This window comes from Panthera pardus, unplaced genomic scaffold (assembly GCF_024362965.1).
Source record: "Panthera pardus isolate Hobbes unplaced genomic scaffold, ASM2436296v1 HiC_scaffold_21, whole genome shotgun sequence".
Classification (NCBI taxonomy): domain Eukaryota; kingdom Metazoa; phylum Chordata; class Mammalia; order Carnivora; family Felidae; genus Panthera; species Panthera pardus.
The window spans coordinates 29,393,833-29,409,428 of NW_026526777.1; the positions used below are offsets into that span (position 1 = coordinate 29,393,833).

General features: G+C 55.4%; 1 protein-coding gene and 1 long non-coding RNA gene across 7 annotated transcripts in view; one reads left to right on the top strand and one right to left on the bottom strand.

The window, feature by feature from the left end:
• Positions 1-15,596, top strand: part of KIF21B (kinesin family member 21B) — a 50,531-nt gene that overhangs the window by 7,077 nt on the left and 27,858 nt on the right. For all 6 annotated transcript variants that reach the window (XR_008424584.1, XR_008424585.1, XR_008424586.1 and 3 more), the window contains exons 2-12: positions 6,585-6,807; positions 7,137-7,319; positions 9,669-9,818; positions 9,902-10,036; positions 10,697-10,864; positions 11,203-11,318; positions 11,834-12,029; positions 13,168-13,357; positions 14,587-14,650; positions 14,757-14,975; positions 15,313-15,394. Coding sequence is in view for 2 of the 6 variants with exons in the window: in XM_053909081.1 (XP_053765056.1) it covers positions 6,585-6,807; positions 7,137-7,319; positions 9,669-9,818; positions 9,902-10,036; positions 10,697-10,864; positions 11,203-11,318; positions 11,834-12,029; positions 13,168-13,357; positions 14,587-14,650; positions 14,757-14,975; positions 15,313-15,394 (1,726 nt within the window). In the remaining 4 variants the exon portion in view is untranslated. The remainder of the gene's footprint in view (positions 1-6,584; positions 6,808-7,136; positions 7,320-9,668; positions 9,819-9,901; positions 10,037-10,696; positions 10,865-11,202; positions 11,319-11,833; positions 12,030-13,167; positions 13,358-14,586; positions 14,651-14,756; positions 14,976-15,312; positions 15,395-15,596) is intronic.
• Positions 497-2,914, bottom strand: LOC109256085 (uncharacterized). Its single transcript, XR_002075503.2, has 2 exons — positions 2,774-2,914; positions 497-1,058 (listed from the first exon to the last, which is right to left on the bottom strand). It is a non-coding gene; the product is annotated as an uncharacterized LOC109256085 (long non-coding RNA).

Sequence of the window (15,596 nt, forward strand, 5' to 3'; positions counted from 1 at the left end):
TGCCATGGGGAGGAGGGGGGAGAGGATGCTCATTAGAGTGGGGGTGTAGACGCCCTGTTTCTGCAGCAGAGGGGAGCTGCCTTCCTCTGGCAGGGAAGCAGCCTCCTGGGCTCTTGTCTCCATGCTTCTCCATGCTCTAGGCCTCGGCTTTCTTAACTACAAAACAGGGAAAAATGCTTTCCCAACAGACTGCTCGTGGCGCTGCTGGCAGCTGTTGGTAGGATCAGTCCAGAGATTCTCGGAGGGGATCATTTTTCTCCAGTCCGACCTCTCTCCTGCCCTGGTGCCGGGTTGCTCAGTAGATGCAGTGGGATTGGGCAGAGTCAGCTTTGGTTTGAATTTCATTTCCACCATTATGAATTGTGTGACTTTGGGCTTGTGAAATTTCACCTTCTGAGCCTCAGTAAAATGGGGGGGGGGGGAATGGCCCTTGCTTCACAGGGTGGTCCTAACACATTACATGTGTTCATGTATGTAAATGAGCTTGACACATAGGTTCTCAAAAAATGTTAGGGTTTGTTTGTCCTTATCAGACATGGCACGGAAGAAGCCACAGTGATACCAGTGACTATGATTTCGGAGCAAAAAGATTCCACAGACTCCCAGGCTCCCCTTTCCGGGGCTTAACAATCTTTGCAGGCAGGAAGTTCTTTTTGCTAACTTATCTAAATCCCTCCTGCTGTAGCTGAGGTCCCCTTTGATCTGGCTCTGTCACTGCTGAAGAAGAGCTGGTCCCCAGCAGGTCACAGCATGGCTAAGTGACTCCGTGTGCCAGGCAGACTAGGAGTCCCAGTGCTCTTCTCTGTGCTCCCTGCCCCCCACCCACACTTGCACACAACAGCTCAGTTCCAGTTTACCCGTGCTGCCCTGTGGTTGGAGCCAGGCAGACCGCTTGGGGCTGGGCAGAAGGGAGGTCGTGGCATCTGCCCAATCTCAGGCTTGAGGGCAGCACACCTAGAGACCAGGCGATGAACTTCCTCGTTTCTGCATTTCTCCCCAGGCTGTTCCACTAGCCTCTGGGGACTGCTTTTCAGGATTCCAGAAGGGCATTAAGGGTCCTATAGAAGATAAAAGCAGATAGGCTTATTCCCCCTGGGGTCTCTTCCAGAGGAACTACTTATGCTGGTTATTTCGGCCATCTGAGGGGTGATTCCAGTCCAAGACCCTGGTTCTTCTCCAAGTGTTTGAGGCAGAGCCTGGCGGGAGGGTGTCTCCCAGCCTGGAAGTCCCCAGAGTGCAAATTACTCACAAGCATAGCTGCTAACATACTAGTACTCTCCAGCTCTCCTCCTGGACTGAATCTTTGGGGCTGATGGCTAGTAAAGGTAGTTTTCCTAGAAGAGCTTGTTCTTTATTAGCTATGTGACCTTGAGCCCAGTTAATTTCCTCTGAAGTCTCATTTGTAAATTAGGGGCATTAGGATGAAGAATGATCTAATGTGCAAAAGCTTTGTGGGTACAGTGTCGAGCAGAGGCAGTCTTGCCCCATAGTATGGTGGTTGTTGCTAACTGGAGGAGTTGAGTAAGCGGCGATGTAAAGGGGTTCCAGGTGCCAGCAAAGAAAGGTGTCAGGAATCACAGACCGTACAATTGTAAGAATTTTCTAGCACTCTGGAACAGTTAGTTCTTGATTAGTTATTTTAATATCACCGGCTGTTACCTCTCAGTGACGAGACTCTTCAAATAGAAAGAACCTGGGGCTGCACCCTTAAGAGCTCGGGGGACTGAGCTCCTAACTGGGGGGCAATTCAAGTTAAGAGCCCAGGGAAGGGCCCTAGCCAGCTGATGGGGTGGGACTAATTTCACCTGAGATGCGGAGCCAACCCTTAGGAGCCCAAGGTCACTGGGCGGAGCCCCTGGGGGGGGTGGTGATTGGCTGGCTCTGTGTGATGTCACTGAGGAAGGGGCGGGGGCGAGGGGAGCTAGCCTCATCCTCCCCCTCCTAAGCCAGGGGGCGGGGTGTGGGGGCTCCGGGCAAGCTACCCTTCGCCGAGGGAGCTTTTCTCCTTGGCAGTCTCTCAGCATCCCCCTTTCCCCCCGCCCGGGGCCTGCCTTCTCCCGGTCTCCTCTGTCCTCCCCTTCCGCCCCGTCCTCCTGGCTTCCCAAAGAGCTGAGGAACCGCTGAGCTCAGCTCTTCCCGCAGCGCCGGGCTCGGGTTCGCGGCCTTTGTCCCGCCGCCGCCGCCGCCGTGGGCACCGACGGGTGGGGGCCCGGCCCCGAGCCGCCTGCGCGTCCCTCGGCCGGTGCACATCTCTCCGGCGGTGGGGGAAGGATATTTAAATACCCTCCCACATCACACCAGTCCCTGCTCAATTGTGAGCAGAGGAAGCCCAGCGGCCACGCGCCCGTGCCAGATCCTGCCTCTGAAAAGCCCTGGGCCCTTTCTCTTCGCTCTCGCGCCCGCTCCCACCGCCGCTCGGTCTGCGGGTTGCCAAGCGGCGAATAGACCCGGCTCTGTTCCGGGAGGTTCCGGGAGCCTTTCTGCGCGGGGCTGTCCGGCCCGCCCCCTTCCCTCCCTGCCCGGACCTTGAGAAGGGATGGAGCGAGGCTTTGTAGGGGTAGGGCCTGGGGTGAGGGGCTCCCTGGGTGCGCTTCTAGTGGTCCCCGGACAGAAATGACATTGGATGTGTGGTCCACAAACGCAGAGCTGGCCCCGCGGGCCATTGTCTGCGATTGGAGTTTCTCAAAGATTGCATTAAATTATAGTTTATCTTGATTACTGAGTTTTTTCATACCCCCTTAACTTTTGCATTTGTGGCGAATGCCTCACTCACCTCATCCTAGTCCTGGATCTGGTCCACAGCTCCTGGAGTCTGTAGTTTACTTGGAAGACCCTAGAAATTGGTTTCCATCCCCGATGCCCCCTCCCATGCCCGCCAAGAGGAACAGGGCTGTGCCTGACTCCTATCCCTTCCACCCTGCAGTAACTAGAAAGCCTCCTCCTTCCCTTTATCTGGGGCAGGGCAGGGTGGAGTTGGCTAAGGGCAGCCCATAGAAGTGACCTCACCCAGGGTGGGGCCAGGAGGGGAGGCTGCTGGAGGGGAAGGTGATGGAGTTCTTAGAAAGTTAAAACTGGGAAGAGATCTTCTAGGTGACACAGGAGGAAGCAGGGGCTCACGAATAAGAAGAGAGTGGGGGTCGAGCCTTGTCAAGGACCTCGGACTCTATCTCCCAGCCCTCTGGTCTCCTACCTGTGGGATGTAGGTTTGAATGCTACACTGGGTGGTGAGGAGTGAACCCCCAGACAGCTGAGACACAATGTCTGCCCCTGCTGGATTGCAAGCCCTGAAGGCAGGGCCAGCCTGGTGCCTGGCCAGGGGCATGCACGAGCAGATAGATGTAGCAGGATTCCTTCCAGAGCGCCTCCCTGGCTCTAATGGTGGTGCTGTGGGAGGAAGCTTATCTATTGATTTGGGGATTGAGAGTTTCCCCGGGCAGGAGGTAGCTGGAGAAGCAGAACAGACTGTAGGCTTCATAGTCAAGCAGAGCAGGAATTGGTACCCAACTTCACTGTATTTACTCTGTGTGTGACCTAACCACTTCAAGCCTCAACTTTCCTCTCTGGAAAATGGGCATTGAAATCCCTAGCTCATTGCATCACTCAAGTGAGCTAGTCTGTGGCAGGTGCCTGGCCCAGCTAGCATATATAAAATCTTAATTCTCTTTTGCTTCCACCTCTAGCTACCCATTCAAGTCCCATTCCTAGGACCAACACTGTCTCCCTCTTCTGGGTCAGTTGCTTTGGGAGTTAGTGACTCTTTCTGAGCCCATGTCCTCTGTCCTCCGCTGGTACCCTTTTCTCTGAGTAACATTGCTCACCATCTGCACCCTGCAAAGCACCCTGGTGCCTACAGGGAGCCACCCTGGGGCTGGCTGGCTGTCTTGGCCTCAGAGGACCCCCACATCAAGATGTGCTGGGCCTCACATCCCAGGATAAGGACCCCAAGGGGAATGCCTCACTGACTCCATAATTCCTGGACCCCAAATTCTGGAACCCCTCTTCCACATCCTCTTTCCCAGACTGCTCTTCTGCTAGCTCTCTTGTTCTTGGCAGGTGGGCTCCCCAGTGTTCTGGGGACTGGTCGTTGAAGGAGAAACTGCCCCCCCCCCCCCACTGATGGGCCCTGACAGGCAGGGCTGCTGCTCCCCCTCCCCTGCTCTCACTGTCTCCAGGGATCCTGATTCGATTTCCTCCAATCATCAGCAGTGCCATCTGCCTGGAGTAATTAAATGGTATTTGAATTGGATCCAGAAATCCTATCACAAGCAGCCCACATTGTAGGGAGGGTGTCTTCCGGAGTTAGTGCTGGCCAGCAATGCTAGAAACTCCTCGGAGCCTTCCCAGGCCAGCCCCTGGGCTCACCTGGGAACATCTGGACGCCCTGGGCAGTAAGTGTTTGGTCCTGGGTCCCACGGGCCCAGGGGCAGAGCCAGGTCTGAAGGCCAGAGTCCCAGGGACCTACCCGGTGCCTTGTGAGCAGTGGCACTCCCCTCCTCTGGAGGTGCTATCTGTCTCCCTGTGTACCTGAGCCACTCTTCCCCCACCCCGGCCCGCTGAGCCCTGCCCTTACTGACACCGCAGCACAGCACGGAAGTTTTGAAGAGGCCGTGCACACCCATGGTTCGAACCCCCACTCTGCTCCTCGCTGTCTGTGACTAGCCGGGCATCATGTTTCCTCCTCTACAAATGGGGATGGCGGTATTCACCTCGGATGTTCTCTTGACGATCAAGAGGTAGTAAATGTCCATGCTTAGACACCCCCTGGCATAGAGTGAGTGTGAATGCGTGTGTCAAGTGCCACCCTTAGTGGCCGAGGTAGAATCGCTGGCCCAGTCCTCCTCCTGGTGTGGGTCAAGTGCTAGTCTGCACGTCTAGACAGGATGAGCGAGTATCAGCTGCTCCCTTCTCAGTCAGAAAACAGTTCAGTGGGGAGACTGGGAAGCTGAGTTCTAATTTCGACTTGACCTGGAACAGCTGGATAGGGTGGACGAAGGTGGTAACCTTCCATTGCCGGCAGCCTCGGCGAGGGGAGAGCCGCTGGCCTATGAGAACCTGTTGACGCCTAAGGGAAAGCACTTCTGAAGAAAACCCAGGCCACCATCTGTGGTGCGGACTGGGCCTGGTGTAGCTAACTTCCCCACACCCTCCCCCAGGGAGCTACCCCGCCTCCTCCCAGTCCCCTTTGACCCTCTGGCAGCAAAGTGCAGGCAACAGGCTGACGGGAGCATCTCCCCTGGCCTGCAGCTCTGAGTGGGCCTTGGGGGCCGGGGCAGCCCTAGAAGGGACAGGATGGCGACTTGGTGGCCCTGGCTCTGTGGCTAGGCGCCCCTGCCTGGGCCTGGATGCATGCTGGCCTGGCCCGCTCATTCTTTTCTTCTCTTGGTAAATGTTGGCTTTGGAAAAGGGAGCCTGACAAGCAGCTCATTGTAAGCGCCTGGCTGATAGGGCTGGCTTGTGTGAGCCCATGAGCGACAGCGCCTAACCCACCCCCCTTTTACTTTAGGCATTTGGGAAGTGCTTTTCTGCCAGTCCCTACAGCGCATGCTCACTGACTCACACTTGGTTGCCATGGGGACCTTGCCATGGCAATGGCTGCTTGGAAGAGGGAGAAGAGGTGGCTGGATGGAGATAGCCCTATCTGTGGCTGGCTCCCACCCAGCCCTGGTGCCACTTTTCTTCCTCATTATAAGGGATCCCAGCAGGATCTGGGATTGGGATCCAGGCCTGTGGCAGGCCTAGTATCCCTTCTAGAGGTCTCTGCCCTTCTCAGCGGACTTTTGACTTGGCCTGCTCTGTCAGGGCTGTGTTTGGCCTGTCCCCCTTGGCTCCTGGAGAGGAACCAGAGCTGGTGCCTAAGAATGTTCCGCCAGGCTCTGGCATCTGAGAGGGGGCTCTGCAGCTGGAGGACTGTTGCAGCCCCTGCAGGCCTTGGCAGAGGCTCAGGTTTGCTCTTTAATTCAGTCCTGAGGGGAGCAGCCAGGCCTGTCCCTCCGGTCCCCACCCTGGTGCTGAGCCTTACCTCCCCAGCAGGGGGCAAGCTGTCTTCTCTTCCTGATCTGCGGGACACTAATTCTAGGGCTCTCCGCTCAATCAGGAGTGTGTGCTTTAATGTCGGACGTGGGTTTGGTTCTGTCATATCCCACTGGACAACCTTAGGCAAGTCACTTCAAGTCCCTCGGCCTCAGTTTTCACATCTGTAAAATCAGGCAGATACACACCTCACAGATTTATAGTGAAGAAGACATAAACTCATTTAGGTAAAATACTTTTAACACAGATCCAATATATACAGTGCTCAATAAGTATTAGCAACTGCTCAATAAGTGTTTGGGTGATATTTTTACTGATATTGATATTATATTTGATATAATATTGATATTATTATTACTATTGTGGTATTATTACAAAAGTTGCCTCCATCCTCTGGGGAGGCTCCTAAGCTTCCTTCCTTCTCCTCCAGTTTGTGGGGGCTGTGGGAGGGTCTGGGGGAAGGGGAGGCTTGGCAGGCAGGTGAGGGGGAGCGGGGGGCCACAGCACTCCCCTGCCGGCTGGGTCCGACCTGGGGCTCTCCCCGTCCCCGGCAGGATTCGGCCCCAGCTGTCAAAGGAGAAGATTGAGGGCTGTCACATCTGCACTTCTGTCACCCCGGGGGAGCCCCAGGTCCTTCTGGGGAAGGACAAGGCCTTCACCTATGACTTTGTCTTCGACCTGGACACCTGGCAGGAACAGATCTATTCGACCTGTGTGAGCAAGCTCATCGAGGGCTGTTTCGAGGGCTACAATGCCACAGTGCTGGCCTATGGGCAGGTAAGCCGCCTCCACTCCCACCAAGGGCCATTCTGACCCCCATCACCCCACCCGGTGGAAGAGAGAGCCCTGCCCCTCAGAGCAGTGGCAGTGGAGCCATGGTTTCATCTGTTGTCTGAGGATGCTGCAGCCTGGCTAGCTATGGGAGGGAGGCTGTCAGAGGAGACTTCCACAGGGTGTGGCTGCGGGAGGAGGGAGGGGCCAGGAGGGACAGGTGACCTGGGTTGGGAGGTGAATCGTAAGGAATTCTGCCCGGCCTGGGGTCCAGGGCTTGCTGATGTCCCCCAGAGGGTGCTGTCTAACACCTCCTTCCATCTTTGCGGGTGCAGACAGGGGCCGGGAAGACGTACACTATGGGCACTGGCTTCGACACGGCAACATCGGAGGAGGAGCAAGGCATCATTCCGAGGGCCATCGCACACCTCTTTGGGGGCATTGCTGAGCGGAAACGGCGGGCACAGGAGCAGGGTGTGGCTGGGCCTGAGTTCAAAGTCAGCGCTCAGTTCCTGGAGGTACTGTGGCCTCGTAGGGTTGGCAGGAGGGAGACTTGGGGGACAGCAAGACCATGGAAGCTGGGCTTACCCCCAGGACAGTGGAATGAGCCTAGGAAGCCGTGGCAGCATCTAGAGTTGATAAATATCCTGCTGCTGGAAGTATCCAAGCAAGAGCCAGAAAACCACTTGGTAGGACACTCTTAAGTGGTTTCCTGTATCAGAAAGGGCTTCAGTCGGGGCATCTGGGTGGCTCAGTCAGTTAAGCGTCCGACTTCAGCTCAGGTCATGATGTCACGGTTTGTGGGTTCGAGCCCTGCGTTGGGCTCTGTGCTGACAGCTCAGAGCCTAGAGTCTGCTTCGGTTTCTGTGTCTCCCCTCTCTCTGCCCCTAGCCTACTCTCGCTCTCGCTCTCTCTCTCGCTCTCTCTCTCTCAAAAATAAATGAACACAAAAAAAAGAAGAAGGGGGTTGAGTCAATGAGAACCTTTAAGATCTCTTCAAACCCTGACGGATTCTCAGCTCTGACGCTTACTAGCTGTGTAACCTGGGGCACATCATGTCACCACTGCACAATGGTGGCTATAATATCTATTTCCTTACGAGTTTTGTAAGGATGACACGGAAGCATATGCCTGGCACATAGTGAGAACTCCTCGGCTCTGCCAGGTTTCTCCCCAGTCTCAGAGCGCCTGCCCTATCCCTTTCTGCCCGAGGTCCTTCCTGACCCTCTGAGTCTTGTCTGACCCCAGGCCAGGAAGGTCCAACAGAAGGAGCTTTTCTTTGCAATAGTTCCTGCCTCTCTCTGGGAGAATGTCAGTGTGTCAGGGCCAGGATTTTGGCATCTGGGGGTTTTGGGGATGGAGGGAGGGATCTTCGGCCTATAAAGGGGCCTCTCAGAAGGGGGTGTCTGAGGAAGCAGGTATACCTGGGTACTGCTCATAGGTGCCTGACTTGACCAGGCACCTCCTTTAGGGCACTTGAACCAGGTGCCTTCAGTTCTCAGCATCTGAAGCTCCAACCCATAGATCCCCCCAACCCCTGGCACTGGGGCATTTGCTGGGTATGGAGCTGCCCTGGACTCTGAGGGAGGGATGTGGCTCCAGCCCTCTGTAGGTCTTCCATGGCCCACCCTGCCCACCGCACCACTGCTTCTCCCTCCTGGGCACTCAGAGCGACTACTTTCCCCTTAGAGGACCCTGTATTTTAGATGTGAGAGTTTTTCTTTGTCCTTCTGGACTTTTTGCTTCTGATAAATTGACTGTCTCTGTGTGTGTGTGTGTGTGTGTGTGTGTGTGTGTGTGTGTGTGTGTATGTGTGTGTGTCCTACGGCTGTGTATCTCTATAAGCTTTTCCATCTCTTTGTTTTCTTCTTTCTTCTATCCTATTGCCATGGGAATCCCCAACGAGTAGGACAGTTCCTAGAAAACTCATGCCAAAGGGGGAACCACAAGGGGTTAAATGATGGTGCGCCTGTCTCAACAGACAGACAGACACCATGGCACCCACCTCTGCACCAGTCCCTTCCGTTTCCCCTTCCCCTTCCTGTGGAGTATTTCTGTTTCTTTAAGGCATCAAAGCCTCGGATGTCAGAGGGCTGCCGTCTGCCCCTCCCCCACAGGATTCTGTTGGCCGCTGACCAAGCTACCCTGTCCCTTTTCCCATCCCCCAGCCCCCACCCCCAGCCCTGCCCCGCCTGGAGAATAGGCCAACCCTTCAGCAGGTGAAGCTTTCCCTGCAGGGATTCCAAGCACAGGAATCTCCAAGATTGAGAGCATGTAAAATAAGGTGACTGCTCCTGGACAGGTCACCTCTCCCAGTGGTCTCTGCAGGCCCTCCCCAGGATGCCAGGCCCCAAGGGCATGCTCTCCATGCCCACATTCCTTCCCCATTGGGAGGTAGTCGTCACCTCAACTCCCAGGGACCATCAGTCTCTACTGAGCTCTGCCTTTCCCTCCCTCATCTGAAACCACGTCCCTACCCCCTTTCCTAGCCTAGTAACAAACATAATAGGATCTGCCCAAATCTCGGTCATATCTTCCTCATTTACATCTAGGACGTTGAGTCCCCTTGTCCCCTTTAGGTCATTAGTCCCTTGCCAAGACTGAAAACTGCTGAATGCTGGTTGCTTGGGCAGTGGAAACAAAACCTCAATATAGTTCTTCCCAGGACCCAGCTGCCCCCCCATACCTGTTCAGGAGAAAGATCATGGAATCTAGAACCTAGAGGGAACCAGCGTTGACAGGTTCACTTCCCAGAGCCTCAGTTTCTATATCTGCAAAACGGAGCTGATTTACAAACATGGGAAAGCCCCTTGGGGCTCCACACTATGTGCCACGTGAACCCAGCAGCTGTTTCTGCCCCTGCCCAGCTCTACAACGAGGAGATCCTTGACCTGTTTGATAGCACCCGTGACCCTGACGCCCGCCACCGCAGGTCCAACATCAAGATCCACGAGGACGGGAACGGTGGCATCTACACCACGGGCGTCACTTCCCGCCTCATCACCTCCCAGGAGGAGGTGAGTGTCCACTAAAGGTCCGGGACAGGCAGGGGCCGACTGCGTAGCTGGTCTGCTGTCCTCACGTATGCCTCCCTCCCCAGCTGATCCAGTGCCTGAAGCAGGGGGCCCTGTCCCGCACCACGGCCAGCACCCAGATGAACGTGCAGAGCTCCCGCTCACACGCCATCTTCACCATCCACGTGTGCCAGATGCGAGTGTGCACCCAGCCCGACCCAGTAAGGAGCCCGCAGAGGCCCGGGGGCTGGCGCATTATGGGGGCTTCTCAGGAGGGCAAAATGAGGAAGGAGCTGTGGATCTGAAACTAGCAAATCTGGGTTTGCCTCTGCCGCTTGTTGATTCTTCTTTTTCGTTTTCCTTAAGCCTCAGTTACCCACCTGTACAATGGGGTAACCATGCCTCTATGGTTTTTTTTTTTTGTTTTTTTTGTTTTTTTTAAATTTTTTAACGTTTATTTATTTTTGAGACAGAGAGAGATAGAGCATGAACAGGGGAGGGGCAGAGAGAGAGGGAGACACAGAATCGGAAGCAGGCTCCAGGCTCTGAGCCATCAGCCCAGAGCCCGACGCGGGGCTCGAACTCACGGACTCACAGACCATGAGATCGTGACCTGAGCTGAAGTCGGACGCTCAACCGACTGAGCCACCCAGGCACCCCATGCCTCTATGGTTTTGAAGATTGCATGAGAATCGGGCATGTGCAATTACTGTGCACATTGCCAGATGCTCCGCCTGTGCAAGGGGAGAGGCGCCTGCAGCCTCCCTGGCTCTCAGCCCCACAGCGCCCCAGGCAGTAGTACTGAAGGACGAGGGCTGAGAGCGGAGGAGCAGCAAGGTGGGGCGAGGGCCAGGTGACTCAGACGCCGGCTTCTGCTGCAGGTGAATGAGGCTGTGACTGGGCTTCCTGAGGGCACGGCTCCCACAAGTGAGTATGAGACGCTCACTGCTAAGTTTCACTTTGTGGACCTGGCCGGCTCAGAGCGGCTGAAGCGGACGGGGGCCACTGGCGAGCGGGCCAAGGAGGGCATCTCCATCAACTGCGGCCTGGTAGGCACACGCGGCGGGTCACCAGCCCCAGCAGCTGGCACAGCTCAGTCTCAGCCCCTCTCCAGACCCTATGGCCCATGGCTGCCCCGTCCTCCTTGGGCCTCTTGTTGGTTGCGGCCCAGGGCACGCATATGTCACTATGTGAGGCCCTTGGTCCTTCACCCTCACTCTTGCCCCAGTTCCTGATTTCACCGAATGATCACATCTGCCTAGAGACCCTCTGAGGGAGCTTGAGGGCTGCTGGGTCATCGAGGCAGGTACAGATGGCTCGGGGCTGTCTTGTCCCGACTCCCTCTCTCTCTGAGTGCCTCCCTAGTGCCAGGGTCTGTCTCCCGCAGCTGGCCTTGGGCAACGTGATCAGCGCATTGGGGGACCAGAGCAAGAAGGTGGTGCACGTGCCCTACAGGGACTCCAAGCTTACCCGGCTCCTCCAGGACTCGCTGGGAGGCAACAGGTACCCTATAGCCAACATCCAGGGAAGGGGCAGGGTAGGCAGGAACCTCCTGGAGAATATCGATGTGAGGGTTTGATTCATGAGGACCTTGTGGATGAGGAGGCCTTCCCACTGTGGGCTGCGGGCTTGGGAGACAGGAGCCTCAAGATGCCCTATGACCTCTAGCCAACATGGTCAGACTCAGCTTCTTTGTCTGTGCAACCGGGAGAGATGGTCTCAAAGTGACAGAGCCCAAATGGGGTAATGGATGGGAACTACTAGGCAGACACAGAGCTGTGACTGGCGGTGACATATCACAACCTGCCAGCCGCCTTCACTGTGGGTTACCACCGTTGGAAGGAAGCCCTTGGCCAGGTGGTCCGGAGCCCCACATCCCAGGTTCTGCCCTGGTGAATGCCCAGGGCCTTAGGGCCTTAGGGCAGTAGAGGAATGGGTTGGGAGCTGCGCCCTGAGGCGATGCTTCTGGGGTCCTGGCTGTGCCCCTCGAACCTCACTCTCCTACTGCACCCTCCCAGCCAGACCATCATGATTGCCTGTGTGAGCCCCTCAGACCGGGACTTCATGGAGACGCTCAACACGCTCAAGTACGCCAATCGGGCCCGCAACATCAAGAACAAGGTGGTGGTGAACCAGGACAAGACGAGCCAGCAGATCAGCGCTCTGCGGGCCGAGATCGCGCGCCTACAGATGGAGCTAATGGAGTACAAGGCGGTGAGCGCACTCCTGGGCGTGGCGGGCCCTTGTTCTTCAGCGTCCCTCGCACCCTGCCACCACCTCCCCACCCTGTCCCCACCACGTCCTGAGTATCGGCTCTGTGCTGGTGTGCACAGGGGGTTTCCCCGGGTGAAGTGAGCACGGTCAGAGCCCCCGGGGTTTTAGCATACTAAGAGAAAGGAGGGAACTCAGCTTCTGTTGCATAGCTCTTAAGCACAGGATGGACGCCCTGCTGGGTGTTTTCATGTCCGCTGAAAAGGCTACGTTGGACCAGATGAGATTCCTAGACTTTGGTACAGAAGAAGAATTGATGGGGACCGCACGAGTAGTCCAGTGTGCCTGGGGGCAGGGCAGGGGAGAGAGCTGGCCCTGCTCGCTCAGGTGGTCAGTCAGGGAAGGCCGCATGGAGACGGGGGCCTTTTATATGGATTTTGAAAAGTGAATGAGATATCATCAAAAGCAAGTGGACCAGGCGTTCTAGGATGCAAACGAGCCATGTGCAAAGGAACAGAGATGGAAAAAATGGGTGCTTCTTGGGGAAGTGTCTAATTCCACATGACTGAGGCAAAATCAGTGGCTGCCTAGTAGCCCGTGGCTTGCATCTGGTACACGAATGGGTTTTGGTTTGGCTTGCCCTTTGTTTTAAAAGAATACAGCTTTGTTGTCTGCCTTTCTGAAAATCAGGAAATTTCAGTTTTTCCTGAAAAAGTTGAAGATCTAATAACAGAGAGCACTAAGTTGGCTGGGGTAGCATATTGCTGCCCCCTTTTAGACTGAGTCTGTGACTCTGTTAGCTCCAGTCCCCACCACTCCCTGTTGTCTTGTACCCAGACTAATTTACTCATATATGCCAACTGCCTGGGCCCTTTGAGGTTTTGGCCCTCGGGTTAGCCCTTATGGTGATATGAAGGTAGGTGCTGGAAAGGTAAGGCAAGGTAGGATTAGGGGAGGCTTGGAATGGCTGGCTATAGAATTTGGACTTTCTGGTTGTCAAGGAGAGTATTGGGAGACAGGAGCTATGTTTTAGAAAACGTGAGGCAGGGGGAGACCAGCAGCACTGCTATGTGCATCATCAACCCCTCCCCGCACTACGTGCTCTGGCACCTGACCACCCCCTGCCTGCCCCTCCTCCCAGGGCAAGAGGGTGATCGGAGAGGACGGTGCCGAGGGCTACAGTGACCTGTTCCGGGAGAATGCCATGCTGCAGAAGGAGAATGGGGCGCTGCGTCTGCGGGTAAAGGCCATGCAGGAGGCCATCGATGCCATCAACAACCGCGTCACCCATCTCATGAGCCAGGAGGCCAATCTGCTCCTCGCCAAGGCCGGTAAGTTGGGGTGCACCAGGCCAGCTCGGACACCAACAGGCTGGGGCTCCTTCTCCCCATACCCACCCTAGGACATTAGGGAGGCTGGGCTAGCCGACCAATCCACACACAGATCAATGCATTTAAGCATTTTTTTCCAATTGATTTTGTTTTTTTATTTATTACTTTAAAAAAATTGTTTAATGTCTATTTATTTTTGAGAGAGAGACAGAGCATGAGCAGAGAGAGAGGGAGACATAGATTCCGAAGCAGGCTCCAGGCCCTGAGCTGTCAGCACAGATCCCAATGCGGGGCTCAAACCCACAAACCGTGAGATCATGACCTGAGCCGAAGTTGGACGTTTAACCGACTGAGCCACCAAGGAGCCCCTCCAATTGATTTTAAACCTTTTTTTACGACACAAGTAATACATGAATACGTCTTCCTTGCTTAACATGCATGCATAAAGTAGAGGTTAAAATCCCTTCTCACTGAAGCCTCCATTCCGTGTCTTCTCTACTTCTTAGAGGTAGCTCTGGGCACATTTTCCCACATTTTCCCATACCTTTGCTCCAAGTGTGGCTATGTATTCATATGGACGTACACACATATGTGTGTGTGAATATATACTGCCTTTTTTCTGTATGTGAGATCGTATGTGTTGTCCTATGACTTCCCATTTTCACTTATCCTTATGCTTTGGAGATCTTTTATTAAACATATAAATCTACTTCATTCTTTTAAGCTGTACAGTGTTCCATATGTGCCGGTCATCGGCAGCAGTGCCTGCGGATGGCCCTTGGTTGTTTCCGATTTCGTGCTTTTACCAACAGTGCTTGTGTATATCTGTGCACATGTACGCATCTTTCTTTGATGTGAATTCCTTTTTGGGAAAGGTCCGTGTGTGCTGTCCTACCAGACGCACAGGTACAAGACCACCAGCTTTGAGGCGCCTGGGTGGCTCAGTCGGTTGGGCGACTTCAGCTCAGGTCACGATCTCACGGTCCGTGAGTTCGAGCCCCGCGTCGGGCTCTGGGCTGATGGCTCAGAGCCTGGAGCCTGCTTCTAATTCTGTGTCTCCCTCTCTCTCTGCCCCTCCCCTGTTCATGCTCTGTCTCTCTCTGTCTCAGAAATAAATAAACGTTAAAAAAAAAATTAAAAAAAAAAAAAAGACCACCAGCTTTGAGTCGCAAGTCCTTACCCTTCCTTGTCTTCTTTATTGCCCTCTCCTTGCCCCCTTCCCCCTCCAGGTGATGGCAATGAGGCCATTGGTGCTCTGATCCAGAACTACATCCGGGAGATTGAGGAGCTGCGGTGAGTGAGCCCCAGCATATCTGGGAACGGCAGAGGGCCTGGGCTGGACCAGAGCCCAGGGCGATGTCAGCTCACCTGGCCCCGACCACTTACTCTCCCCACGCAGGACGAAGCTCCTGGAGAGCGAGGCCATGAATGAGTCCCTGCGCCGCAGCCTGTCTCGGGCCTCAGCTCGGAGCCCCTACTCGCTGGGTGCATCTCCGGGGGCTCCCGCCTTTGGGGGCAGCCCGGCCAGCTCCATGGAGGATGCCTCTGAGGTGATCCGCAGGGCCAAGCAGGACCTGGAGCGGCTCAAGAAGAAGGAGGTCAGGCAGCGGAGAAAGAGGTGAGTGGGGAGCCCCCATGTCCTGGTGGGCTCTGCAGGAGCCCTGCCACCTGCCTGTGTTTAGTGGGGAGCTGCCCCAGGGCTACTTGGGAAGTCTCTGAGCACTTTTGCTCAGGCTTTTGGGCAGAAGCCACTCTCCTTTCTCTAATGCTGCACCTTCCCCCGGGGAGAGGGAGGATGGAGATTACCCAGGGTTAATTTTAGATTGGGGGTAGAGAAGAGCAGCCACATTCTCTGCAGAACAGGAACCCAGCCCCATCCTCCTGCCCTATCCTACCCCTACCACCCCCCACCACACGCTCAAAGCTAACCTGGCCCACCCTTCACTCCTGGGCAGTCCAGAGAAGGAGGCCTTCAAAAAGAGGGCAAAACTCCAACAGGAAAACAGTGAGGAGACCGACGAGAATGAAGCTGAGGAGGTGAGGGACCGTCCCTGTCCCCTCCCCTCTATGTGCTCACTCCTGTGTCCCTACTGAGCAGAGGGGTCCCCATGGCTACCTTGGTAGGATGGGAGAGGGGCTTAGGTCTGCCTCCGGTTGAGTTGATCCCGGAGCTTCCTTGTATGGCTGACCGGTTGCCCTGGCATTCTCCATCCCTCAGCCCCCCACCTCATTCCAAACG